Source organism: Camponotus floridanus, unplaced genomic scaffold (assembly GCF_003227725.1).
Source record: "Camponotus floridanus strain SB8 unplaced genomic scaffold, Cflo_v7.5 scaffold37, whole genome shotgun sequence".
NCBI lineage: Eukaryota > Metazoa > Arthropoda > Insecta > Hymenoptera > Formicidae > Camponotus > Camponotus floridanus.
Genome location: NW_020229514.1, coordinates 554,633 through 582,204, shown reverse-complemented (window position 1 = coordinate 582,204; position 27,572 = coordinate 554,633). Strand labels below are relative to the sequence as shown.

At 40.2% G+C, this 27,572-nt stretch overlaps 3 protein-coding genes across 6 annotated transcripts; all 3 read left to right on the top strand.

Annotated features, from left to right (window-relative positions):
• The first annotated feature begins 1,816 nt into the window (after nucleotides 1-1,816).
• Nucleotides 1,817-3,882, top strand: LOC105258756 (pro-resilin). The gene is made up of 3 exons (XM_020029838.2): nucleotides 1,817-1,823; nucleotides 2,970-3,145; nucleotides 3,331-3,882. Exons 1-3 carry the CDS (start codon nucleotides 1,817-1,819, stop codon nucleotides 3,580-3,582), a joined length of 435 nt encoding a protein of 144 aa, XP_019885397.2. The 3' UTR covers nucleotides 3,583-3,882.
• A 725-nt stretch (nucleotides 3,883-4,607) lies between these two features.
• Nucleotides 4,608-7,293, top strand: LOC105258757 (activator of 90 kDa heat shock protein ATPase homolog 1). Its single transcript, XM_011270239.3, has 9 exons — nucleotides 4,608-4,866; nucleotides 5,083-5,211; nucleotides 5,437-5,516; nucleotides 5,683-5,876; nucleotides 5,988-6,108; nucleotides 6,199-6,281; nucleotides 6,343-6,480; nucleotides 6,568-6,803; nucleotides 6,895-7,293. The coding sequence occupies exons 2-9, from the start codon at nucleotides 5,132-5,134 to the stop codon at nucleotides 6,977-6,979; spliced, it is 1,017 nt and encodes a 338-aa protein (XP_011268541.1). The 5' UTR covers nucleotides 4,608-4,866; nucleotides 5,083-5,131; the 3' UTR covers nucleotides 6,980-7,293.
• Nucleotides 7,294-7,456: 163 nt separating this feature from the next.
• Nucleotides 7,457-27,571, top strand: LOC105258758 (muscarinic acetylcholine receptor DM1). 4 transcript variants are annotated; one of them, XM_025411073.1, is made up of 7 exons: nucleotides 7,457-9,733; nucleotides 9,841-10,024; nucleotides 19,082-20,151; nucleotides 20,311-20,593; nucleotides 21,147-21,273; nucleotides 21,545-21,844; nucleotides 22,065-27,571. In XM_025411073.1, exons 3-7 carry the CDS (start codon nucleotides 19,683-19,685, stop codon nucleotides 22,695-22,697), a joined length of 1,812 nt encoding a protein of 603 aa, XP_025266858.1. In that variant the 5' UTR covers nucleotides 7,457-9,733; nucleotides 9,841-10,024; nucleotides 19,082-19,682; the 3' UTR covers nucleotides 22,698-27,571. The 4 variants fall into 4 exon arrangements, with proteins under 4 accessions (XP_025266858.1, XP_011268554.1, XP_011268552.1 ...); XM_011270252.3 differs by lacking the exon at nucleotides 9,841-10,024 and having other exon boundaries at nucleotides 7,457-8,975; XM_011270250.3 differs by lacking the exon at nucleotides 9,841-10,024.
• The last annotated feature ends 1 nt before the right edge of the window (nucleotide 27,572 follows it).

Below are 27,572 nucleotides of genomic sequence, written 5' to 3'. Positions count from 1 at the left end.
CATTCACAATTCACATTCCATTCACACACAGCACTCGCGACGCGATATACACTTGTATTATTTAGTCGGAAAAAAATATACTCGACGACGAATTTATCGAGTACGTTTCGGCAAATTCTTGATAATATTACCGACATATTTTGCGAAGATTAAACGCGCATGCGACCGACATATTTGAAAAGGAGTCCGCGTAAACGTGACACTTTTCAACTCCCGATATTACACAATATTACACGATATTACACGACTATTATTGCTCACTTGCAGACGATATTTAATCTCGGAAATTTAATTAATATACACTGACGTTTACATGCTTTACTTTAAGTCATATATCGCGAATAATCGAGCGATATTTTCAACCTTCGCTCCCGAATCGAAATTCTCGGCAAAGTTCACTTCGTATTCTTAACCTAGTCTTTTTCCTGGAATTATCCCGAGCTTCGTTTTGAAAATTCTCGATGTATCTTTGCAGATTATCACTTATTGCGACGCACATAATATCGATACGCACTTTTCACTCGCGATGAGCTTACAATTTTGCCCGGAAAAAACTTGATTCAACGACAAACGACCTGTCGCGACTGCGCAATTTTCACGTCTCCGCGTTGGATCGACATTTTACGACGCAGCGATCGTACGAATTTGGAAGTTTCACACTTTTATCACAGTCCGCGATGCTCGCACATTGTTCCGATCGTTGAATCGATCGATTTTGATATCACACACGTCTTACCCGCACGTCTATCACTCGACTCGCGACGAATGCGCGACACGTCACGTTAACACGTCCGACCGTGAGGGTAGCTCGAATCGAACTGAAGGTCGCGCGCTTTCGGCGTCGCTGTAGCGGTCAAGGCCGCGCCTCTATTTAAAAAAGCACGTACGCTACAATAATATTTCGAGCGTTTTCGTTGAATGATTTTGGTGGTAATAATATTCTATAATTCTTTAGTCAGTTTAGTACTTTACTTTCGCGCACACGAGACTTATCAAATAGGTGTGCTTCGCACTTGATTTGACGTGATTTCAAAGAAATATTTGTATCATCCGATACTAAAGATAAGATATCTGTGCTATTAAATTGATTTTTTAGAAAAACTAAAGATAATAATGTTTTGAAAGAACTTTAACAGAGAGATTAAAGTATGCGTTGTACATTATTTTATAGACATGTCATTGAATATATTTAGAGTTCCTTTATAATTAGAAAATTTTCTCGATTAGAGAGGAAGAGAGAGATTTACATTTTTATGTCTTTAAGATGAGATTCTCAATTAAAATAAATAACGAATCTTGATACCTAGTTTTTTAATATTCATCAATTTAGTTAATCTTTACATAAAGACACGAAACATTTAGACAGAGAATTAGATATTTTAAGATATATCTCTATACATAAACATATATTTGCATATTTTTAGAGTCGAGACAGAATTTGAAATAGATAAACTTGAAAGTCAATTATATATATTATCCATAGTATATTAATTAGTCATGTTTATTATTGTTACGCGCAATCGTAATTAAACTTTAAATTTTAAATTAATATATCTATCATCAAATTTAAGATATATTTAATATGATGTTTTTTAATCTTTAAATACTCATAAAAAATAAAAATTGAGATATTTTTAATATAACATGTTTACCTTCAAATATTCGTAAAAAAAGTAAAAGTTAATAACGAGATAGTAACCAACTTATCTCGTGGCTGAAATATAGTACCGTTTATTAGAATATTAATTCAATATCTATTACGATATCTAGCGATACTTCGCAATGTTTAAACGTTGCCGCAAGTCTATCTAAGAGGATGAACGGTGACGCAATCAAAAAGAGAATTATTAATTTAACTTATTGTTATCTGTTGGGTAAGACTCGTGTAAATTACATGGTAACCCCAATCTATTAACAAATCAGTCGTGGGGAATTGCCAAACGCGATTTTCATGTCAAATTTAACAAATCTAACAAATTTAACAAAATTAAAATATATCTAAATAGAGTATAATAAGTATATCTAATATAGTATAATAAGTAATATAAATTAATAAATAAAAAATTAATTTATAATAACAAATAAATTTATAAGTAATTGTACATGATAAATTTCACGGAAAATTTTATATATATATATTTTTTTTAATTGAAAGATGTTATATTTAGCTCCGAAATATATAACACACGTGAATATGTCCAGTTATTAAATTACTCTAAAATTACAATTAAGAGGAAGAGACGCGATTTTGTATGTCTGATATAATAATAGCATTGCATAGAATCAGGAACTGTTGCAATTATGTCGAACGAATGATTAGAGCCTCCAGAAATCTGCGGTTTTATTATTAACCATAATTAGAGGTTTTACGATCGCATTAGAGAGAGCTTCTCGAAATAACTATTGCATTTTCCATCTCCATCTTCGTCACGATCGAATTGGTCGCTATAAAACCGAATCGTTTGCGTCGAGTCATCTCAGTTTTGTGAACGCTCGTAGAATTTCACCGAATTGCTAATGATTCGGAAGGTTGGTACTTGTTACAAGCACTTCTCGTTAAAACATTTACAAGCTAGAATCCTAAAAAAAGAATTTTTTTCCAATTATCTTTCAATAATAATCGACTTTCAACAATTATCTATCAATAATAATTCAATAATAATACCAACAACAACTAAAAGTTTTAAAATATTGTTTACATGATGCAGATATAAAAAAATTTAATTTATTTAATGTTTTATAAACAAATTTATAAAACATTAAATAAATTTCTGAAATACACAAAATTCGAAATATTCAATGACATGTATAAATTAATGTACGGTGCTTTTATTTGTGTTAAAATTTTGTTTTATTTTGTTCTATTTTTATTCTTGTGAGTTATTTTATTATATTGAATGAAACGTGCGCGTAAAATTATTCTTACCGTTATGTAGAATCATCATTTCACGTTAGTTTGTTAAAATAAGATTTTTTTTCGTTAAACTTGTGCAAGTTTTCACGCTCTTCTTTCGAACAGGCGGTACTTTTAGCGATGGTCTTGGTAGGAGTTCGGAACGAACCGCAAGGCCCGGCCTATCTTCCACCCAGCTCTCGACCAGCTGCAGGAGGAGGGGGGACCGGTCATCCGGATGAATGGGCCGGTGTAAGTATGTATTACGGTATTTTCGGACAAGAAAAAAAATTTTTGATAATAATAAAAAACAAAAAAACGACACGATTCATCGGAAGTTTATCTCAATATGTTTTTTTATTATTTTCCTGAAATATAATTTTTTACGACATTTTCCCCGAAAGCGTGATCGAACGTTCTTAATAAAATTGATGTAGGATCCGGCAAACTACGAGTTCTCGTACGAGGTTCAAGACGCGGCGGCTGGTCTGGACTTCGGTCATCGCGAGATGAGGAAGGACATGGAAGCCACCGGGACTTATCACGTGCTACTACCGGACGGTAGGACCCAGATTGTCGACTACGTCGCCGATCAGGCCGGATATCGGCCGATGATACGATACGAAGGGACCGCGACTTATCCCGCGCCAGGAGGACCGGGAGGACAGGATGAAGGCTACAGATATTAAGGCCTTAACTCTTTCGTGGTTAAGCACCGATCTTTAAACGCATTCCGAAAAGATTAACTACTATTATTGTAAAGACAATTCTTATATAAATACATCACGAGCTCGATCGTGTTTCGCAAGCAATCGAATTATCGAGTAATTAGCGAAGTTGTCGGATGCTAGAACGAATAATACTTTGCGGGCATTCGAGTTATGCGACCCGAATAAATGATGTAACGGACAATGCGGATGATCTTTCGTTCGGAGAACAAACATGAACGAAATGTTTGCCATGATAATGACAACTATTATTTTATTTATAATGCGTAATAAATAATTTGAGGAAAATTTGAGAAAATCTTTATTTTTTTCGATAATAATTTTCCGATAATAATTTATATGCTACACTTTTTTTATGCGATTGTAATGTAGTAGCATCTCTAAATCTCTAGTGTGAATAGTAGCATGAATATAGTATATCCCGTCGATGATGCAAACGTGTCTTGGAATAAATATCATAAACTTTCTAATATTATTAATAAAATTATCGACAAATTAAGACATCGAGAATAAATATTATCCGCAGATAAGCATTCGAAAAATTCAGTCAGACGATTTTATATAGATATATCGAAACTTGAAACGCAGTAATCTTATCAAGAGAACTTTGCGTTTATAACGAAAATCGTTATAAATTATTAAATATATTGATAAAATTTAATTTCGAAGAATATTGTCTGCAAATGAACAATACAAGAGGCTTCTCTTTTTACTTACGCATTTTATAAACTCTCCGAAATTATTTGCGAAGCGAAGAATCGAAGGCGCGCGTTCAAGACATCTTGAATATCTCAAGCATAGACAAGATAATATTAAGATGTCGCACTCGCACGTGGTTACTGGTTGGATCATTGCAAATAGAGCTTGTCCACGGTGAGAAGTTCCTAGAGATCGTTTAGTAACTTTTTTTACCGCCATCCAAAATTCGCATGTGAGACGTCATCTTGATATCATCGCATGCTTCATGCCTGAAGTTTCCAGAATTCTTGAGAACGCTTTTCAGTTCGCGTTGTTTCATGTGTCGAGTTGACCTTACGGTAATCTCGACGTTGCAGAGGAATTCGCGAAGAATACCAGTATCATCGAAATTATTAACTTGATCACGCATTCTGTCAACGTTATTCGACTTCTTTGGCGAAGTCTCGTGTCAAAACATATACGAGACAACCTTTGAAACGTTGTCGACTGAACTGTCACAAAAAACACGACCGGACATCCAAGTCTTGAAGCATTTTTCTAACAGTAGTAAGTAGCTCAACATTGAACAATTCATACTTGTCAAAAATCTTAAACTCGTCTTACCGACGAGATATTTATTAGCAATAGCATCACAGAAAATCGCTGTGTCATTATTTAAGTTGTAGGTTATATCTATATAAATCTTCTTGGAATCAACTAAAGTATTTGAAAAACTTTCTTCCATGATTTTAATTAGTATTATAGGTTGAATTTTCTGTTGAGTTCTAGAGTATTGCCTGTGTTCTTGGCGTCTTAGTTACTACTTAGAAGCATGGCAAAATGGGGCGAAGGTGATCCACGTTGGATCGTAGAAGAAAGGCCTGATGCAACTAATGTCAATAATTGGCATTGGTATGTTAATAAATATAATTATACTTTATGATAATTAAAATATATCTTTATTTCTATCTATTTTAAGTCACTAATATCCAAATCCTTATATTGTAATACTATCTTGTAAATCTATCAAAGTTTTAAAGTATATATATATATATATATATACTTTAAAACTTTGATAGATTTACAAGAATAAGATATATTTATATTATTATTTTATACAAAAATTTTATATTACAGGACAGAAAAAAATGCCTGTGCATGGTCACAAGAAAAGTTAAAGGAACTTTTTGTAAATTCCGAAATTAAAGGAGATGGAGGTACATATAGTTAAATAGTATGTGAATATAAATAAATGTCAAATATTGGAGAGAAAATTTTGAGTAATACATATATTTTTATTTTTATATATTTATATTATATATTTATATTTTCATTATTATAATTACATATATATATTTTTCATGAATATTATTTAATTTGTAGTTTTGTGTAAAATAACTGAAATGGAAAAATGTGAAGGCGAAGCAGTAGCAAATAATAGGAAAGGAAAACTTATTTTCTTCTATGAATGGAATATTGTGCTTAAATGGACATCAAAAGAGAATTCAAGTGAGCAAATTGAGGGTAAAATTAATATCCCTAATCTTTCTGAGGAAAATGACATCAGCGAAGTAGATGTAAATATTTTTTATTAAATTGTGTCTATGTAAACATACACATAATTGTGTGTATGCAAACAAAATCCATTACATCGAAATTATATTGATGCTGTTTTGTAATTTAATTAGATTGAAATTACATTAAAAGAGAGTACAGATGAAGGGGAAAAAGTAAAACAATTTTTGCATACAAAAGGGAAGGATGCAATAAGAGAAAAATTGAAAAAATATATATCTTCTTTAAAAGAAGGTAAGATAAGATAATTTTTTAATTTTTATGATTTAAAGTATTATATTTTAAGAGCGTTTATGTATAATTTTATTTCTCTCTTTTTTACAGAATTTACGAAAGGAATGATACTTCCCAAAAAAGATAATATAAAGGAAAATATCTCAAATATAACATCTGGTTTTAATGTTAAGGTAACAAAATATGTCTATGATGTAAAGGAATTATAAATGCAACAATTTTTTTTCTTTTCAGATGCAGATGAATACTGCGATAACACCAGCAAACAATCATGAAACAGTAGGATGTAAAATCTCAACCACTACAATTAAGCAAAATGTTAAGTTTCAGTGTAGGGCGGAAGAGTTTTACAATGTCCTCTCATCAGTTGAGGTAATAATTGCAGATTACTGAGATATCATGACTCATTAGTTTAAACAAAGTCACAAGTAATTGCAATGGGGTCTTTAATTTTTATAGATGGTACAAGCCTTTACGAGAAACCCGGTTAAATTAGAGGCAAAGAAACATGGTCAATTTGAGTTGTTTGGTGGTAATATTCATGGAGAATTTGTGGAAATTACACCGACCAAGATCATCCAAAAATGGCGCTGTAAACAATGGCCATCCGGACATTTTAGCAACGTAACAATCGATATCTGCGAGAAGAACGATCATACCGAGGTCATTTTGACGCAAACTGGTGTTCCACTTAGGTAAACATAAATATTGATTTTTCGATATTGCCTCTCCGTATTGTTGAGCGATAAGATCGAAATTATTATGCAAAAATCTCACAATTTTTAGCGAGGAGATCTCTACGAAGGAAAATTGGGATAGGTATTATTGGGACGCCATAAAACGTACCTTCGGCTTCGGATATTTTATGTGATCAAAATTCATTTTAAAGGATATTTATTTATTGCTAAGTAGAACAATGTGCGCAATCAGACACAATTGCGCGAATGCTTACTTTCTGTGGCAGCATTGACGAATTTACGCAGTGGGAAAGAAGTGTGTCCCGATATGCACAGTTTTACTCTGTTCTCTCTTCGTATATTTGGTACCGCCTCATGTAAGTTTCGAAATTAATATCGTTGCGCGACGTATCGTGCGACATTACAAGTGACTTCTCTACTTATTAAATATATCTATATTATTAGATGTTATGTCTAATAAATGAGATCTTGAGATAGTGGATGATAATCTAATCTGTTCTTTCTGTATGAGAACGACCGATATATCAAGCCTTATTCCTTCCAATTACTTCATTAGTTACATCATCATGTAAATAATCATAATTGCGTGCATAAGTGTCATTAAAAATTATCTCTCTCCGCATCTTTCTTTTATAAAATATTTCCTTAAGAACGGGCTAAAGAAATCAGTCTTCTCATAAAAAGAACCGACAGTATTTTGCGACGTGGTGAACGATAGTATCATTGTTTTATAAGTAATTTAAACGCCTTAAAAATTAATACTACATTATCGAATCAATGTGTTAAGATTGACAATTGCGCAATTTTTATTCGCGTATATATTGCGTATATTGCAACGTACGTTTGGAATTTAAAGTCCCGCATTTAAAGTCCCAAAGATCCTTCGCGGTACCCCCGAATTCGGGCGGACAGGACAGGACCAATGTCCTCGGTAACTAAGCGGCATGAATGGGCAGATCCAGAGAGAGAGCGCCAAGTGCGCGCGCCTTCGAAAATCAAAATCAATGTAGTTCACCGTTGTTCGCACCGATCTACTTGCTCGCTCGCTCGCTCGCGGATTGCCCACGCCCTTAGTGCGCCTCCCAGCGCGGAGGTTGTCGGAGTGCAGTGCCGTTTGTCGTTTCCCTCTCTCTGTCTCTCTCTCTCTCTCTCTCTCTCTTTCATGCTCTCCCCTCCTTTTCTCACTCGCGTAGCGTACACAAGCGTACACTGGGTTAGGCATGTATACGCACATTTACTTGCTCCTTTCTCCCTCAGAGTCTCTCTCTCTCTTCCCACCTCTGCTATATATCTAATATCGCTTTCTTTTTCTCTCTTTCCTTCTTTCACACATACATACGAGCTTTTTCAATCTCTCTCTCTCTTTCTTCGTTTCTCTCTTTCGCACCCTTTTCATTTTCTTCTCTCTCGCATCCCTCGACCAAGTTGAAGCAAAACTGCCCGAGAGGGAGAGAGAGAGAGAGAGAGAACGGGGTTAAATTACTCGTTCGAGAAGCGCTCTCTGTTCACCACCACCACTACCATTACTACTACCATCACAGTCAGTCTTTCCTCCGATCCCGCGTCAGCATCATCGGCGAGCTCACGATTTACGTATGGAGCAACCCTCTGTGTTTAACGCGGCTTCTCTTATGCGCATCCTCTCTTCTCGTTTTATCTCCCTTATGCTTTTTTCTTTCTTTTTCTCTCTTTTCTCCCTACATTCTCCGAGCGAAATCTCGATCTCTTTCACTGGATCCCATCTACCCTTTCGTCTCGCCACCCCTATCTAACTGCTTTCTCTCTCTCTCTCTCTTTCTCTCTCTCTCGCCTAAAGCACGCGTGAATGTGTGTCGCGTCCCACCCTAAGCGTGTCGGACCGCGTTAAACCATGCATGTACCCGTATACGCGGCTGTCAGTCGGTCGGCGACAGCCTAACGGCTTCCACGCGCAGCGCGAGGTAGATCGTCGCTCCCCGACGACGGGCCGTCGTCGTCGATCGCACAAAGCGGAGCAGCAGCCAGCATCAGCAACGATCCTCGCCGGCAGCAAGTAGCGAGGAGATCCCTTTCTCGGGCCGTCGTCTTCGCGATGATCGCGCGCCCGGACCGGTGCTCGTCCTCGCGCGGGTCCCGTCGTCGGTGATACGAGGGCACGTCGCGCGCGCGCCGATTACACACGACAGACATGTGAGTGCGAGAGCGCCTTCTCTCATCCGCCCTCTCCCTCCCCCGCCCTCACCGCTGTCGCTGCCATCATCCCCCGCGCGATCCTCCGGCCGAGACGCACGGCGGAAAAGCGGAGCTCGCAACGCGCGCGCGACTCGCGAGAAAGAAGGATCCCACGACGGTCGCTCGCAACCGCGCCGACCGAGGGGTGGTCGCTCTCGCAGAGGGAGGATCGGTCCTCGCCTCGTCTCGTTTCGTCTCGTCTCATCTCGTCTCGTATCGCATCATCTCGCCTCGTCTCGTTCGCGCATCCGTTCTCGCCGCCTCGCTCCAGGAACATCAGGAGAGGATGCGTGACGCACTCGACACGGGCGAGTATAGCTCGGGGGTGTAGAAGGTGGCGGCCCTCTCCCTCTTTTTCCCCTGTGTGTGCGTGCGTGCGTGCGTTCGTTCGTGCGTGCGTCTTTTCTCGTTATCTCCTTCTTCCTCTATTCGTTATCCTAGCGCGATTATCGGCCGGCGTCTCGGATCTCCCTCGTACAGCCGAGAGATCGGTCTCGCTCGTGTTGGGCGGGTACGGCAAACGAGCACGCCGCCGGACGAGCCACCCTACTTTTCCTCGGGACGGTTTACTTTCTCGGGGCTATCTAGGCTCTAGTCGCGTCGCGTCGTGTCTCTCGCTCGGCTCGGCTCGGGCCGAGAACCTTAAATAACGCGATTACGGCGGGTGCGTATCCTCGGGTGAAATCAATCCGGAATCGGAGCGTGTGCGTGTCGGGGTAAGTCGAGTAAAGTGATTTCTAGGAGTGCGGGGTCGCTTTCGACAACTTCTCTCGGCCCGGGGAGTGTTTTTCGCGGCAGTGCTCTGTAAAAAATCATCCCTTAGGTGTGCCGCGAGATTGGCAATGAGGAGAATGGACCTCTCTTCCTCGACTTATTCGTTCTCTTAGTGCGTCAGGGGACTTTTGAATTAAAGATTCCTCGATGGAAACGAGATAAATAGACGCGATCGTTTTTTTTTAAAAGTGCTAACGTCGTTGAAAACAAGAAGAGAAGCGCATTAACTCAGAGTAAGATCTCGCCACGCCAATCCTTCGAAAGTATCACCGTCCATGTATAGATGCTTGCATGAGAATAATTATCCATAATTATTCATGATTTTCTTAAAGAATATGTTAGAATCGAAAAATCACATGCAATATAGATGCACTCGCGTGCGTTATAATCGTCTGCATTTTAACTACCTTGCGCTTCCTTACCTAGGTACACTTAATCAATTTCGACTTTGCCACAAACTCGCAACTAAGTTTCCGTAACAACATCCGTTTGCTGTAATCGTCGTAGCTTAATTCGTCTCCGGGAGATTCGTTTACAAAAGAGATGGCGCGATCTTTTCGTTAATCTATTACACAATCGACGACGGCGAGAAATCGCCCTTTCCGCGGACGCGATAAGTCGCGTCGGTTGTTTATCTATAAAAATGCACGCGAAATTTTTCCGCGTTATTGACGAGGGACATGGTACGTGAGAGTTTTTCAGGATGCGAGGGATTCGAGAATAACCGACGAAGGAGCGGAGGATATCGTTTTTCATTAAAACAACGTGCACCCGAGTCGCTATTTTTCTGCGGCTGTGTGCTCGTGTACGTGTGTCGACTTGCAGGTTTGTGTTTGCGTGTACCTGTATGATGAGGGGCGCGGGGTATTTATGCACACGATTAAGCGAGATATTGCATGTATAAAGTAATCAATTAATAGACGTTCGGCGATTTTTTTTTTTAGAACGAATATTTAAATTTGAAGCTTCTGTTCTTGCGTATCATCATACTTGATTGCAATCGTATTATACACTTGTATATATTCTAGGAAGTTGCATAAGAATGGTAATTTTATTTTTTTCGTCTAATTTATTTATGTCATTCCTAGTACTTGTGATGTAAATTGAGAACAATGGATAAAATTTTTCAATCTTTTAAAAAAATTATGCGATTGCGTGTCATACAACTATTGATAAATACAGATGTGATTTAGATACGATTATTATAGCGAAACAATAAAAAACAACACACGTATCAATAATTTCGATCTTATTCGATATCAAATATTACAAGCGAACCGATTATACATAGTATGCATAGAAAAAAATAAAAATAATCTCTTGAAGCAGGCACACACATGACGTTTACCTTATCGTGGGCGGAGTTGCGCTTCCGCTTGTAATTTGTGACTCGCGATCGCGTATCACCGATAATATACACATTTCCGGTTTTACGTAATATTATTATAGCACTTTTATCGTATCATCGCCGTTATGTCACTTTTGTCTCAAGTCACCAGCAAAATTTGCCAATTTTGTCCGACACTGAAACACTATCGAAATATCAAATTTTTTTTAGACGTCAAAAAACATGAACGACAATTTCGCGTCTACTTACGATATCATGTTAATTATTTGTATTCCTCATTACTCGAAAATATTTTGATTATTATTTTTGATTATTAATAGCAAACGATATTTTCAGAAAGATTTATAATTAATTGTTTGAGCTTAAATAGATAAATAAATCGATAGCTTCTTAAAATTAAAGAACGATAGATATACTATACTCAGGAATTGTAATGCGAAGATCGAATCGGTGGACGCAACATTTCGCGTGATGTCAGACTGCAATTGCAGTTCCGGTCACATCGCACGAAAGCTTTGAATTCCCTCGGCCCGACCTCGCATTAGGAGATCCTTTCTTTTCAGCTGCACTTTATTACACTTTCTGCACTCTAAGTGAAACGACTGTAGTTTACGCTTGGCAGAGAGAAACGTGAGAGGGAGGGGAAAAAAAGGAGAGAAAGAGGAGTGTAGACAAGTGCGGAAAGTGGCAGCCGAGGAGAGAACAGACCTATTATAATCCACGATAACAATCTGTCGCCTGTCCCACCTTTCAGCTGAGTATGACAGCTTCCAGCGATAATGATAATAGTCTTTATGCAATTTTCGCCTTATCGAATAGCAAAATATTTCGTTAACTTTAGATCAGCTAAATCTTTCTATTGCCTGCACAGTATAATCTGCGTGATGGGCGAATTTGAAAAAAAAAATATAATTCCCGAAAATGTTTGCATGCGAAAAAGAATCGCGGTATTTGTATACGCCTTATGTTGAAGGGAAATTTATTTTTGTTTGATTTTATGACGCTCTAAAAAAATCTATTAACGCTAGTTTAAATCGTATGAACGGACAGGTATTTTAATCGCGATCGCTCGGCGAATCGCTCGCTATACGCGATGTTCCATCAGGAAATAAAAACACGAAGTTCGTCGGTCCCCTATTATTCCGACAGAAAGAGAGAATAATGCTCCGACCTCGATTCTACGCATCTCAAAGATGTTTGCTTCGTTCTTCTTTGACGCGAAGGCGAGGCTTTGGCGCGATACTATAAAGAATGTATCAGAAATCGCACACTTTCTCGCAGTCGCAGATTCTGAAAAGCTTCAGAGTTGATCTATTTTTAGACTAGAGAACTTGTGTTCAGAAGATTTAAGATTAGACGAACTTTATTCTCCCGCTTATCTCCAGCGCTCGTTATCAACCCTTTCATTTTTAATTGTACCCTTATAACGTGTTTTTTATTGCAAAGCAACTACTTTTCAATTCATTCAAAATTACTTTTTTTATTTATTTCGTCTTTGCAGCCTTCTCACGTCGTGTGTGAAACGTTATCGGATAAACGTTCCTCAAAGTCTTTTGCGCTCAAGAAAAGCCAGCTCAAAATTCTCGTCCGTGGGAAAGTGGATCGCAAGCGGATGCTTCTCCGATGCATCGTGTATATCGACGAGAAATACCTGGTTGGCGACCATGTGTTATACTCCTATACTCGAATTAGGTTGTACATACATCTACCGTTTTCTCTTAAGAGACATCCCCGACCTAGCTACTGCCGCCGAGCTATCGCCGATATATAGTCCACCTCATCGTCAGGTATGGCGCGCGTTAGAAGTAATTCGATCGACATGTCCCATTTATGTCTACTAGCGAGCAAAATGTAATAAAAGCCGCAGCGGTAATAGCGAGTGCCACCTGTTTCATCCTGGGAAAATGGCGAGGCGTGTGCGACGATTGATATGCGATTTCTTTTCCTAATCGGAATTCTTTTTTTTATATTTTTTTTTTAAATTCATAATCCTGCAAATCTTCCACTTGACTATAGAACGATACATGTATCCTTAATACGCGACTGTACGATTATGCCAAAGCCTCCGTCCAATTTATTTCCTAAATTTATCACCAAATTTATATTACAATCAATACGCTTGATTGTATAATATTAATACAATCAAACATTAATTGAATTTTGAAAGCGGAATTTTTTTCTTTAAAGCGAACGCAAATATAGGTCGCGATAAATTTTATTATATTTGTTAATAGTACGTACAATACTTTTCATACGATTCTCTTGTTCGAGACGAATGTTTAGCGCGTCCGACAAGTACCGCTTTATTATTACGTTCCTTCGTAACCTTTCCGGAGCGGGGAACAAAGAAATATTCTTCATTAATGAAATATCAAAGGTTATTAACGGCAGTCTCGGTACGCTATCCGATAGACTTCGATTTTCGAAACGCGGTTTCCGCGCGCATGCTCTCGAAGAGGAAACTTTTTACATCCGGAGATCGGTTGACGTTAACGGCGGCCGTGCATGATCGGGGACGGCCCGTAAAAATATGCACAGCGCAATTTACGCGCGCCTTTACGCGCGTGCAAGGAAGGAATATGTATGTGTGAATATATATATACATTTTTTTATCGGCAAAAAGAGCAGCGTATCGGAAAATTTATTTATAGTTCGACTGTGTAGCGGGGCCGGGATAGCCGCAACGGCGGCTGGCTGTAACGCCTCGTAATAAGTAGATTGATGTATATAAGTGGATCACGACCTTCTGCTATTCTTTTCTATTTAGTCGTTAATATGTTTTACGCGCGCGAGCGTTTGTCTTTTGGTGTGAATAATGCTTTCTCGATTCACGCGTCTCCTCAACGAAGATGCGCGATTCCGTGAAAGCCGATCGAAGGGAATCGAAAGAGAGGCAGAGAGGAGAGGAAGGGAGAGAGAGACTTTTGTTAATACAACGCGACTTAGACTTAGTTAGCCGCTAATCTATCTCGGATCACGTATCCCGATATATACTCTCGTAATAAAAGAAGCGGCGCAGGTCGACCGAAATCGATAGCCGATAAAAGTGTTTACATTATTACACGCGGTTGAAACATTATTTTTACATTTTGCACGCGAGCCGGTGCATTTTTACAGATCCTCCTCCAGGATAAATATCGTTACGAAGCTCGATCGCTTTTATATACGATAGAACATTGCGAGAAGGAGAATAATTTTTCTTTTCCACATTTCTTTTCACATCTTTCTCCCCACAAGTTTCGATTCTTTTCTCTTGTTATTATGAAATTATTCGAAAAATAAACGCATTTCGATTGGCAAACTTATGACTAATCTTGGCAAAGTATAAAATAAATATGAAATATATATATATGTATATTTTTATAAATATCTTAAAGAGAGAAGGAGAGACGGAGCCATAGAAAAATGTATTCTGTTCGCTCCTTCGTCTTCTTGCATTAAGAAAAAAATGTCGTAGAGTGTTTAAGATTGCTCGAGCAATTTTGCGAGTACAATCGTATACTTATTTATTACTGTGTATGCGAGAACTATGATATTCCGCGCGCGATATCGCCAGCACGTGGGAGCCGAAGAACTTCAACGTCCGATCGCGCGATACGCCGAGTATTGTGCATTACGTATTATTAGACACGCATCCTGGCAGCGAATAATCGCGAGCGGCCTACCTATCCACTTGGCGGAGAACATCGCGGACAGAGTGACGTAAGCGATTTTAATACTCATCATCCACTGTTCGTATTACCTATATACGGATGCGCGAAGTAGATCTCTTTTAAAAGATCCCTCGCATTGTCCGCGATGAATGCGGACACGCGCGCGCCACGCGGTTATCTGCACGCGGCAAACCCGTAGCTGTCATTGTCGTTATTTTAACGGCATTATGGCCGTTTCTGTTATACCACCGCGTGCTGCCTCGGATACGATAAATGCTAAAAGTACTCGCGTTAATGCGAGAACGACTGCCGTAGATTCCGTTACCATTGTTTAATCGTGCACCGAGACTTTTAACGACTAACTTTCAGGATTCGAGTCTCCAGCGATCAATATTTATCGATATTACTCGACTCGCTTCTCGTCGTTGAGTCATTTCTGCCGGCGCATAATTTTGACCGCTCGTCCTAAATCAGAGACAAGGTCCTCAAGATCGAGCTGCAACGTCTCGAGGTAACTTGTTAACGCGATTTTCCAGAATCGCGTATGCTGACACAACAGCGCGAGTTGTCTGAGCGTATTAACAAACTAATTAAGGCCAGTGTTCGTTATACCGAAGCACGCCGTTAACGAGACCGCGCGTTTCTATGCGTTTCTATATTTATTTATGGAACAGGTCACACGTGAGACGGTGGCGTAGGGTCAGCCAGCACCTACTATCCCGAGAGCAAGAACGACCCTCTCCTCCCTCGCCGCGTTATAGCACCTATTCTCCAGCGGATCGGATACCGCCGCGAGGCGTCGTGTAACAATAGTGACACTATTGTGACACGTTCCCTGAAATGAACCGACGTCGACGGGGACCAAAGTTTTCCGCTCGAACGCATAACCGCTTTTACGACCGCTAAAACCGAGAACGGGTGGAAAAAATCACGCGTGTCGCTTAACTATTCGTGTTAATTCTTCAATGTTTTTGCGTACGATGTGTCGTGAGATCGACATTGAATGAGAATTTAATTTTCATCCGTGTGTAATTAATAATTATCATTTTGTAAAAAAAAAGCGCGATTTGAGTATCAAAATTGTTAGATATACATCTTTGAATGCCACGTACTCCGACTACATAATATTTCCTTTTACGATAAAAATGAAAAAAAAAACATTAAATTGTTAATGCGATGAGTTTCCTTGTAAAAAAAAAACAAACCGCAAAGTCTAAAGTAGCGATAGCGCTATCGCCAACTTTTTGGCAAGCATCCACTGCGATTTAAATGTCCCCGTCCCGGGACCATCTTTAACGCTCTGTTGCACTTTGATAGCATTGCTGTCTACAATTTCCGGACAATTTTGAGACACATGTTTACGCTTCTTGAAATTTTTATTCTACCATGTACTACTTATTTCTGATTATTCCGTGCAAGCAGCAATAGAAAGAATCTGCCAATAAAGATCGTTAAAAATGCGAGATATCTAAGGGTGTTTTTATTAAGAGATTCAATTCAATGAACTTTTTCATACGTCCTCGTGGAAAACGAGGCTATCTAGAAGGATGCACAATAGAAAGCCTCGTTAAACGGCGTAAGGTAAAAATTGCAAACCCGCATCGATTTTCGAACGACGTCCCGTCACTCGCTTCCGATTATCTCGAGGCGGACACGACGCCGTTCGACCTTCGCAAACGTTACGAGAGAAGCTCGATAACCGAGTTCGCGCCTACTCGTCGCGCGAGAAACACTGTCGCGGAAACGTTAATACCAACGAATAACAGCAAAGTACGTGCGCTTTTGTTCTCGCGGTAAATGTCGACTGGCATAAAACGCCATTGATCCAGATATGTGCGCTGTAATATCATTGATTTCCTCGGCAGTTCTCCCTGTTTTCGAGAGGAGAGAAATTAATTTCGGAGTAATTCTCGCGAATATCGAATAAATCCGGGGATTAAAAGGAAAATATATTTTACGCGTGAACCTTAGAACGAAAACTTATTTATGCGCTCGCAAGATATAAGACGGATGTAAAATGGGGGCGGTTATAGAGACAAGATAATACATAAAGTGTATTTAGTTCTGTCTTTACGTAACTAATTCCAAGACGACTTTGCAACTCGAGAAAAAGCTAAGAGCAGCGCTCGACTTGCCCTTTCTATAAATGTAACTCTTCAATCCTAGGAGAAGAGCCGTTAATCCAGTACACGGCAAAGCTCTCGCATAAACTTATTTACTATTCGCGAATAATTTAAATATCGCTGGCCTTTCTATAATTACAGGCGTCGAGCATGCCATGCGCACTTAACGGGGAGGTAATCGCGTTGCACACCTGGCGCAACATGCATCCTTCCACGCCCTTGCCGCAGCAGCAGCTCGACCGCCTCGCCAGGGATATCGAACTGGCCGCATTCGATGAGGAATCTGTCGCAATTATGGCAGTTATCGAGTACGTTATTTCCCATCGTCCTTCCCGGTGTCCTTTCGCGGTAAGGTCGGAAACTCGAGAAATTTTCCGAAGGGGAATCTCCCTCGATAGTCTCTTTGACGAAGAGACTTAGGGGGAAGACAGGGATCGAAAGAATGTTCTTTTTCCTCAGTCACTTTTAATTTTAAACTTTAATGACATTTTATTACGGTAAAACCTACTTGAAATTAAATACGGGACGAATCTTGATTAGTGATTAATTTCCGAAGTTTAATTTGCAAACGCGATCTTTCTTTTCCGATACATATCGATATTTTTCCAAAGAGAAGCCAAATTGACGAAAGAGAATACGCTTCTCTGAATCGTGAAATATCTCTTTTTTTAACATCCAATTTAAAAATTAAGGGAACTGTGTCAGAATGAGCGAGGAGAGATCGAAAATTATTCATTAGCGCGTGCGAATCATTTACCTCGTCTTTGTGTGCTTTATGCAGCCTGCGCTTATAAATGTCAGCTAATTGTGCAAATTACGGGCTTGACGACGACCCTTTCGGATGCAAACGTAGACGGATCTGATTCGTGACACTTGCAAAATTTCCTACGCGTATTAAGGCCGCCTTCGCAAGACAAGTGAAATACATCCGTAATTGAAGCGCCGTCGCGCCCCGCCGGTTACATCAAGATCTCTCGCTACTGCGACTTTGCCTCGTCTTCCTTCCACGGGACGAACACGCGGAACGCGATCGAATTGTGTGATTCTAGGCGATAACAAGCCCGAAACTTTGCTCTCACCGCTTCCACAATGTTATCCGGTGTAAAACCCGCGCATTAAGTCGACAACTTTGCGGATTTTCTCAAGCATATATATAAAATTTTATATATTTATATACAATATTACATAATGATATAATCATATGTGCATGTGTACATCTTATTCGTATTAAGAGTGACAGAGACAAAGTAGAGAAATTTTTTTCCTAATTTTTCGAAGGAAGAAGCGGAAAATCTCGATGGCTCGTTTCATGAAATGTAAAGATTCGGGATCATCGTTAGCGAAAAAAAGGATCTATAATTATCGACAATTTGTTCTGTCGCTCTCGAGCTTCTCGAAGCTGACATAGCGAAGGCTTAATACGGAATGTTCTTTGTTTTTCTTTTTTTTATTTCTTGCGTATATGATACATCTTGTTTCGAGAAGAGCGAATAAGTTGCTCGTTAGAGACAAAGTAATGCGGTTTAGGGGAAAAAAGACGTCTTTTGCGCGCATCCAGCGGCGGAAACGGAGTGGAAGCCCCGCGGCTTCGGTTGCGCTTCTCACAGTTTACCTGTCGTGCTAAAGTACGACAAAAGAATTCTTCCTCTTCTTCCTTCCTACTTCTTTTTTCTTCTTTATCACCGCTAGAGTTGTTTTTTTTTCTCCTTTATTACTTCTCCGCGCTGACGGTGAATCGAGGATTAAGACAGTTCGTCTGTCGAGCGAAACAAGATGCGAGCACTTGTGTGTCAAGATCACAGACAGCTGTATCCCGAGAAATTCATCCGAAAGGATGCGCCGAGACTATTTTTCCTTTTAAATAAGAATTAAATCGCGGAAATTTGTTTATGTTGGATTCATTAATTTATCATCCTACAGAAATAGACACTTGAAAGCACTTCTATAATCGTCTCTCAGCGCTTTAGATCCATCTTAAATTCTCCGTTAAATAAACATCGATTAAAATAAGTCTATCTGAAAGAAAGTAAAATATACGTATATTAAATATCCATAAAAGATAGATATTAACTGCAGTCGTTAATACGATTCGGAAGCTATACGCGTTACTATCCTCATATCTACCGCATGATTCTTCAGTATATCAGCTCTATCTTTTGCTCGCAGACTCGATGTCTCCGCCCAGAGGAGCGAGTGTGGGATGTAGTTGACACTACCTTCCACCTAGCGAGAGCACGACGACGACGGAGGTGGAGAACGAAGAGGAAGAGGAAGAGGAGGAGGAGGAGGGGGACGAGGAGGACGAGGACGACGACGAAGAGACGAAGACGAAGGAAGAGGGGAAGGGAAGATATCGCGGAAGGGAAGCGGTCGGTAGCACCGGCGAAGACGTCGCACGCCGAATCCCGGTATCCCGACGAGAAGGACCGGAAGCGTGGCGTTCGCGCGTTCGCGCGTACGTGCGTGCGTACGTACGTGCGTGCGTGCGTGCGGGCGGGCGTGCGTGCGCGCGCGCGAACGAGCGCGTGGGCGAACGCGCGCATGGTAAAGAGCGGACGAGAGTGAGGTGGGCTTCGCGGAGGGGTGCCCCGAAGATCGGGGTACAGCGGAAAACGCGAAGGATCGTTCGCGAGAGTAGCAGAGGACGCGCGATCGCCCGCGCGAACCGCATCGGTCGCGGAGCACCGGGACGAGGATAGATAAGACGATCTTGCGATCCGAAACGATACGAAGAGAGAGAAAGAGGGCGAGAGATAGTCCGTCAGACATGAACGTTACTCCGATGGTGGAGATACCCGGCAATGACAGCTACAACGTCAGCAACGGTCTCGACTGCGGCGGTGAGCCTCATCAATACGCGATATGGGAGCGTGTGATGATAGTGGTGATCGCCGTCCTCCTAAGTCTCACTACGGTCGTTGGCAACATAATGGTCATGATATCGTTCAAGATCGACAAACAGCTGCAAACCATCTCCAACTACTTCCTCTTCAGCCTGGCGGTGGCCGACTTTGCGATCGGCCTAATCTCCATGCCTCTCTTCACGCTGTACACGGTGCTCGGTTACTGGCCGCTCGGGCCCCACGTGTGCGACACGTGGCTAGCCCTCGATTATCTCGCGAGCAACGCGTCGGTCCTTAATCTGCTCATCATCAGCTTCGACAGATACTTCTCCGTCACGCGCCCGCTCACCTATCGGGCCAGGAGAACGACCGTCAAAGCCGCCGTCATGATCGGTGAGTGTTGCGATTTGTGAATATAGTGAAATGTATCGTAATTTATACATTAATCACATTTTACATTCTCTTGGATTTTCTTGCTATGAAATTTTACCATATAATGAATCGCGATAAATCGCGTAGAATTAATTATATTCGTTAAATCGTTTCCGCCAGGATCCGCCTGGGGTATATCGTTGCTTCTTTGGCCACCCTGGATCTACGCGTGGCCGTACATCGAGGGTCAAAGAACCGTGCCAAAGACCGCGTGCTACATCCAATTCATCGAGACGAACCACTACATCACCTTCGGCACGGCCATCGCCGCGTTTTATGTTCCTGTCATGATAATGATAATCCTGTACTGGCGGATCTGGAAGGAGACCAAGAAACGGCAGAAGGATCTGCCGAATTTGCAGGCCGGCAAGCAAGACGCGAGCAAGCGCAGCAACTCGAGGTGGTAACTAACGTTTTCAATTGTTTCCCTCCAAACTTGTCGTCAGCACATCACCAAAAATACGCAACTGAAACCCCTGCACAAGAGAGATGGTAATGCCCTACTTGGAGGGTTGATTTCCCTTCCTAGTTCTGATTTAATGTGACACAGGAGAGATGCACATGCAGTTAATGAGCGGTTAAGAAGTATTGTTAAATTATTCAACCTTTTTTCCTATATTATATTATTTTGGTCACACATTTCTTACCTTTCGTAATATTAAAAAATAATGAAGTATTTCAAATTAAATGTTTCCCTCACCTTTTTTTATTACTTTGATGTTTCCTATTTGTATGATTTTCATTTTCATTTGAATTTCACAGATCTACAGATTTCGTTATTTATGTCAATGTATTTTATATGTTTAATCAAAATATTGATAAAAATATTTTTGTATCAAATCAACATAACGAAACATTCTTTTCGACAACGCGAGTAATTAATGTATCGCAAATATCGCAAAGTCGAAAGGACCATTGCAGTTCAAAGTGTATTTATTGTAATATTTTTCGTGTAGCGACGAGGCTTTAGATATGGAGGATGGTAGAAGACAGCGAAGCGAGTCGAGTACTGGCGAAGATGTTTCGCATGCCACTCACATTGCCGTTTCCTACATTGATAAACACTATCCGCAATACAAAAGCGTAAGTAAAATTTCCGTCGCACTTATTCCCCTTTTTAAAGATCTTATTCTCTTATAAGTGAAAAATTAAAACTCTCTATTTGTCCAATCTTTGCACACTCAAAAAAAATTCATTATTATTCCATAGCATCTTATATTTCTCTTTACATTGTTACTATCAATTCAAAAAATGCAAAATTAACTTTACATTATTATGCACAAAGTTTCGTCGATTTTGGTTCATTCATCATCGCTCGATTACAATCTTATCATTTTCATTTTCGGGCAAGCAGCACAGGCCATTCTCCTGGACCTGGCTGAAGATGTGGTGCATCGCGTGGTGGCACAGCGGACGGGAAGACGAGGACGACGACGAGGATATCGCGGGACCGGAGAGCAGCCGCACCGGACCCGGCTACGAGGACACGCTCACGCCGCTATCGGCTGAAACGCCGCTTCCCAGCACGGTATCGCGATGTCCCTCCCTCAGCGCGATACAGGCTGCGGGAATCGCCCTGGACAAGGCCGCAGCTCAGCACGAGTACAAAAGGCCGATGCGGCCGCCCGATCTCAAGACTATCTCCAGTGATTCCGTATGTAATGCTCCTATTCGAGAATTAGGTCTTGCGAGACATCAGTATTATATATTTCAAAAAGCGACAATTATATTGTTATCTTATCTAGAAAAATTAATATCACGTATGATTAATACAAAAATTAAAATTCTGATTAGTATGTTCTATTATCTTACGAAATCACTCGAGTGGATTATTCAAGGACCGATAGTATGCGCACGCCTTCTTCGTTTTCCAGGTTTATACGATTCTGATCAAATTGCCAAGCAACGGCGGCAAATACAGCGAGGGGCCGAGCATAAAGATGATCCACGATGAGTCTATGTCGATTCAACTGCACAGCATGATGGACAGCGAGGACGATGGTGGTGGTGGCGGTGGCGGCGGCGGTCTCACTGTTGGCGGTGCCGGCAAGGTTTATCGTCTCGGTGCCGGACCGAGCCCGTCGACGGTGATGAGGAGGCCGTCGCAAATGCCGGACGTCAGGATACCGTTAAACGCGAAGAACATACCGAAGGCGCCGACAACGGGCAAAGGTATATTGAACAAGCAACCGAACAAGAAGAAGAAGAAGCTGCAGGAGAAGAAGGCCGATCGTAAGGCCGCGAAAACACTATCGGCGATTCTGCTGGCGTTCATCATCACGTGGACCCCGTACAACATTCTGGTACTCCTCAAGTCCATCACCGCCTGCTCGTGGTACATACCACAGGAGCTGTGGGACTTTTTTTATTACCTTTGCTACATCAATAGTACTGTGAATCCGATGTGCTACGCGCTGTGCAACGCGGCCTTCCGCAGAACCTACGTGAGGATTCTCAAGTGTAAGTGGCACAGCAGGAACCGCGGCACCGCGGTCGACCGGGGATGATATCAGTAACCGATGCGTAATTCAATCTTTTCGCATCGGTTCAATCCCTTTCGCTCACTTCCACATCTCGCAAAATTGGAAGTCGACGATCGCGCGTTCGCGCACATATACACATACGCGTACACATACACATATTCATATACATACATACGCAATGCTGCATTATTATTATTATATTGCCGTTTACTTTTCCTCCTTTTTGCGCGTTTTTCAGAACGCACGAAGAAATGGAAGCGAGGAGACCGGCAAACTGCCGCGAATAAATTTGGCGCTCGCGACTGCCAAACTACCCTGTTCCTATCGACGTTGTTCGAGTACGTCCGGTCATTTGAGCCGCGCATCTTTCGGATTCTGATTGTTAGATCGACAATATCCAATCAATCCTTTGTGCACTTTCGCTACGTAGAGAAACTGACACTAGATTTTTCTCAAATGTGTTTTTTTTCTCCCGTGTGATATTGAATCACGATAACGAGAGAGATTAGCCCCTTGACAATCGCGTTTCTATCGCTTTCGCGTTATTCGTCATAATAAAAATTTATTATCGTTGATGATTACGTTGTTAATCCGGTTCTTCAATGTGTAACATCTCAGAGTTTTAATGCTCTTTCTCTCTCTAATGTAATTGCGTTATTGTATAACTACATTGATGTTTATTAAAAAGAAAAAACTAATGTTTCTCCGTCGGGGGGTTAACGATATGACACACCGATCGACGTGAGCGGGTCCTTGCTCTATGCATGTAAGAACGGTTTGTTTGTTCACAATATTCTCGCGAATAATATCAAATTTCAACGGTATCGATTGTCTATAACGGGTCGCGTGAATTGTTAATATACCGCAGTGGTTCTTATAATCTTTTTTGGGTCGCGGACCTTTTGAAGAAACTGAGGGTTCTCATCTTGATTTTGTTCAAAATTCTCTCTTTGAATAATTCTGTCGGATGTTCAGGTTATCTTCCCGGAAATGTAATAACACTTGACGCTATCTCTATAGGAAGATTGAGAAAAATTGGCGACATTGTAGAAGGAAAGAGGGACGGACCCGTTCGCGATGGGAAGCGCGAGTCGGCCGTCAACACTAGTCAAAACGCATGCAGCTCCGGTCTCCGAGTTTCGCAAGAAGTAACGCGACGTGGATACTGCCATGAATATAACGTTCATTAATATCTCTCCGAACAGCGCGAACCTTACGCGAGTCGCGCGTTCGGAATTATATTACGTGTCCGGTATACTCGGTACATCCGGGTGTATCGGTGTCCCCCGATGCGGTTCGCCGTCGTCCGGAAGCATCGCGCTGCTCTCGAGAAATTCCTTCCAGAAGAAGGAAAGAGGAGGATGATGGCGAGTAGCAATGGGGGTTTAGACACGAAGAAAAAAAAAGCTAAGTCGCACAAGAACCTATTTAAGTAAAAAATATCGAAAGGATTACGAGATGATATATATCTCTATACGTCGCGCGAAGCCGCGATGGGCGATGTAAACACTCGATGTAAATTTTACGACGTAGCGAAGTATAAAACTGTAAATGAATGTGTTTAAATGTAATAATGCGGGGAGGGAACGATAGGGGGGCAGTGATATAGATGTGATGGCTGGCACGGCCAGCGGAGAATACGGGAGGATAATTAGCGATTAGGTGAAACGAGAGAGAGATTAACGCTAAATCGAATTCTTCCGTAAAACTAAAAATAACATTCTAATTATACGTGCCAAACGAAGCTTTAAAAGATTATACCAAGATTATACGAGACGAGAGAGAGAGAGAGAGAAAAAGATAGACAGAGGTGGAAAGGGAGGAATGTTGTAGAGCGCACTTTCGAGGCTTTGGGAAACGATACCGAAAAAGTATAGTTAATATATAAAAAAATGAAATTAAATAAAACAAATAAGATAAGAGCACTGTGACGATACACGACTTTAGCAATCGAAGGCTCGTAAAGTAATCAAAGTCAATCGTACGCGCGCCGACATGCCTATAGTGACCATCAAGACTGCGAGCTTTTCACTTTGATCAATTTAGCAATCATTTCCCTAATTGAATATATATATTATATTAGTAGAAAGATGTAATTTTTTTACATGTGCATTTCATTAATTTTGCGTAATTTATTTTTCACGAGTCATACGTGTTTGTCACAAATGTTGAAACTAATCGTGATTTAGCCTAAATGAATAAAATTCATCTCCACTTTTTGATATTTCGATAATATCTCCTGTGAAGTGAATCTGAAAATATTTTCTCTCCAGCAATTTTGCGTATCTTCACTACTCAAAGCGAGAAACATAATCGCTCCTGCTCAAGCGACGTTCCTATGTACGCGTCGGCACGCGTGCGTTTGTACCTTTGTACAAAATACCCACGCACACTAAACACGCACTCTCGCGCGCAATCAACATTACACATATACACACGGTGCAGTGTCGCGAAAAGTATTCGCAAGGGAGATACGCACCTACGGGCGCGTCGTCGAAAATCTCTATGCGTCTTTCTCGATCGCTCATCGTTCTGCGTATAATCCGAGAGATTTTCGATACACTTCACCCGGTATATGCGTATCTCAACGAGAAAGAAACTCGATGATGTAATTTACATCAGGTAACGTTAATCACGAACCTAGGTACATCGAATGGACGCGATGACACAGTTGCGCGTCGTTAGTTACGCAATTAATCGAGTACAATTAATCGATATATGATTTCGATTCATTATTCGAGTACTTTTAATACGAGGATTTGCGCTCGATTTAAAGGCCGTTACGCGAGCAATTGCACCGATAAACTACGCGACTTCTGTTTCTTCCAATGTGTGCGACAAACCAACAGCCAATATGTCTCTTATAATGATAACAAATTTAAAAGCATTTTTCCTCTAATAGATGTTAAAGAAAATGTTGAAGAAAAGTTCAAGAAAAAGAAATGTCTGATAATATATAATCGAGATGTTGTACAAGCAATTGTCATGTTTAATATATATATATAAATATATATCTTATATATGTATCTTTATAGCGAAAGGCAACGGTATGCGGAAAGATGTGTCTCACACGAGAGAAACACTCTAAGAAGACGTGTATCTGTATAATTTCTCGCGTTTTTGCGGCATTTTTGAGTACGTCGCCGAATACACGGAGACAAGAAAAAGGAATAGTGCGAGTAGGGATTCGCGGTAATATTTTTTTACCTTTATAATTGATTCCGCGCGCGCGATTCGATCTCGATCGTGCGATGCGAATTACCTCCCGCGAATCTAAAACGCAAACGATAAACGCAACGTACACGCGAACATGACAAAAAGATGTTTTCGTTGCACTCGTATTTTTTTTGCGAGCGCGCGGAAGAGATTATCGAAGTAGATTGCAGATTTTTTTGTTAGGCTTATTATAACGTATATGTATCGCGATTCCGAGAGCACTGAAACATCTATGATCTGACAACGAGATCGCGTTAGGAGGAAAATCATCGTGATAATGCGAAGAGTTTGTGTAATTGATACTTTATAGAATTCGAGACAATTATACCTCGACATTTTAACGCAGAATAAAAAATCGCAATTTATAGGAGTCTGGGATAATATCAAGGAAATCGATTATTTTTAAGGAGTAATATAATCAAATGGTTCAGAATCTTATCTAAAAAATAGGATTCATTTTCCTTTCGCGCGGTACAAATCACATTAGAATATTTATTATACATTTTTCGGAAAGTAAATGCTAAAGTGTAAGATTATTAATATGGCAATTTTAGCATGGCAAGAACTTACAATGTTAAATAAGGAGTGTGAGAGTGTAAGGTGTTATCTTGTTACATAAGAATTCACGTTCCTCGAGGAATGCCAGAAATAGCATAACAGCTTGAGAATACATTCTATAGTCTGTTTTCACGCGAGATGAGAAGTTAGAAAGAAAAGTTATCCTCAAGTGTATAAAAAATCGTTCACCGATATATGCTTTCGCGTGTAAACTTTTTAATTATTTCTTTCCACTGCGGAGAATATTTTTAAAATTTAGTTTCGCAGGTACAGTTCGCACAATATTAATTTCGATATTTATTATAAAAGAAAATCCATAAACGTGCGCGTTGGTCGCGATTAAGTTAACTGCACGTATTTATGCACGATGGATTTCCGTGTTGGACCTCCGATTGAAACATCGATAATTGTTTAATAAAAATAGAACAGAGAGACGAGAACTGATGGGAACTGCTACGTACTACGATACGATGATTAACTGCCTCTCTTCCTTATTTATGTATTTCCATAGTATCACGTCGAAACATAATGTAACACACAACATACACGTTGCGCAAAGAAAAAGAAAAAGAGAAAAAAAGAAAGTTTCCTTCGTCGAAAATGCGTTAAAATGTACAAAGCGAATATATTTCATGATCGTGTGTTAAACTATAAGAGATTTAGGTATTTTTCAAAAGAAATCTCAAACACATATAGCGCATGTACCTGGGTACCCTCTTACGACACTGCACACTCATACATATAGTTATATATATATATATATAAATATATATACACTTGGAATATATATATATATACGCGTACGATGCGTGCTATTTATCTCAAAACGAATGTTCTCGCATAAAAGCGTATACCGGAGATAAACGAAACAATGTACGACCTTTTTTTAATCGTAGATTATTGTAAACACCGATGTAATCAGTCTATGTTTATATACGTGTTTTATATTAATGAAGAATTTACGATTCGAGAGTAAAATGTGTGTATAAGCCGCCAAAGAGACAGTGATGAAAAAGATTTAAAAAAAAAGAAAAGTAAAAGACGAACGCGAGCGTGTAGAAAATTGTGTAATGCGATACCGATAGAGAATTTGGAAGAATATACTCCGTTGTCTGTGACAAAAAC

Bases quoted from the DNA above. Each gene is read 5' to 3' on its own strand.
- LOC105258756 (XM_020029838.2), top strand. The intron at 3,146-3,330 runs GTAAGTATGTAT...AAATTGATGTAG, and splicing joins ATCCGGATGAATGGGCCGGT to GATCCGGCAAACTACGAGTT.
- LOC105258757 (XM_011270239.3), top strand. From the start codon at position 5,132: ATGGCAAAATGGGGCGAAGGTGATCCACGTTGGATCGTAGAAGAAAGG. The intron at 5,877-5,987 runs GTAAATATTTTT...TAATTTAATTAG, and splicing joins ATGACATCAGCGAAGTAGAT to ATTGAAATTACATTAAAAGA. The intron at 6,109-6,198 runs GTAAGATAAGAT...TCTTTTTTACAG, and splicing joins TATATCTTCTTTAAAAGAAG to AATTTACGAAAGGAATGATA.
- LOC105258758 (XM_011270252.3), top strand. From the start codon at position 19,683: ATGAACGTTACTCCGATGGTGGAGATACCCGGCAATGACAGCTACAAC. The intron at 21,274-21,544 runs GTAAGTAAAATT...TCGGGCAAGCAG, and splicing joins ACTATCCGCAATACAAAAGC to CACAGGCCATTCTCCTGGAC. The intron at 21,845-22,064 runs GTATGTAATGCT...TTCGTTTTCCAG, and splicing joins AGACTATCTCCAGTGATTCC to GTTTATACGATTCTGATCAA.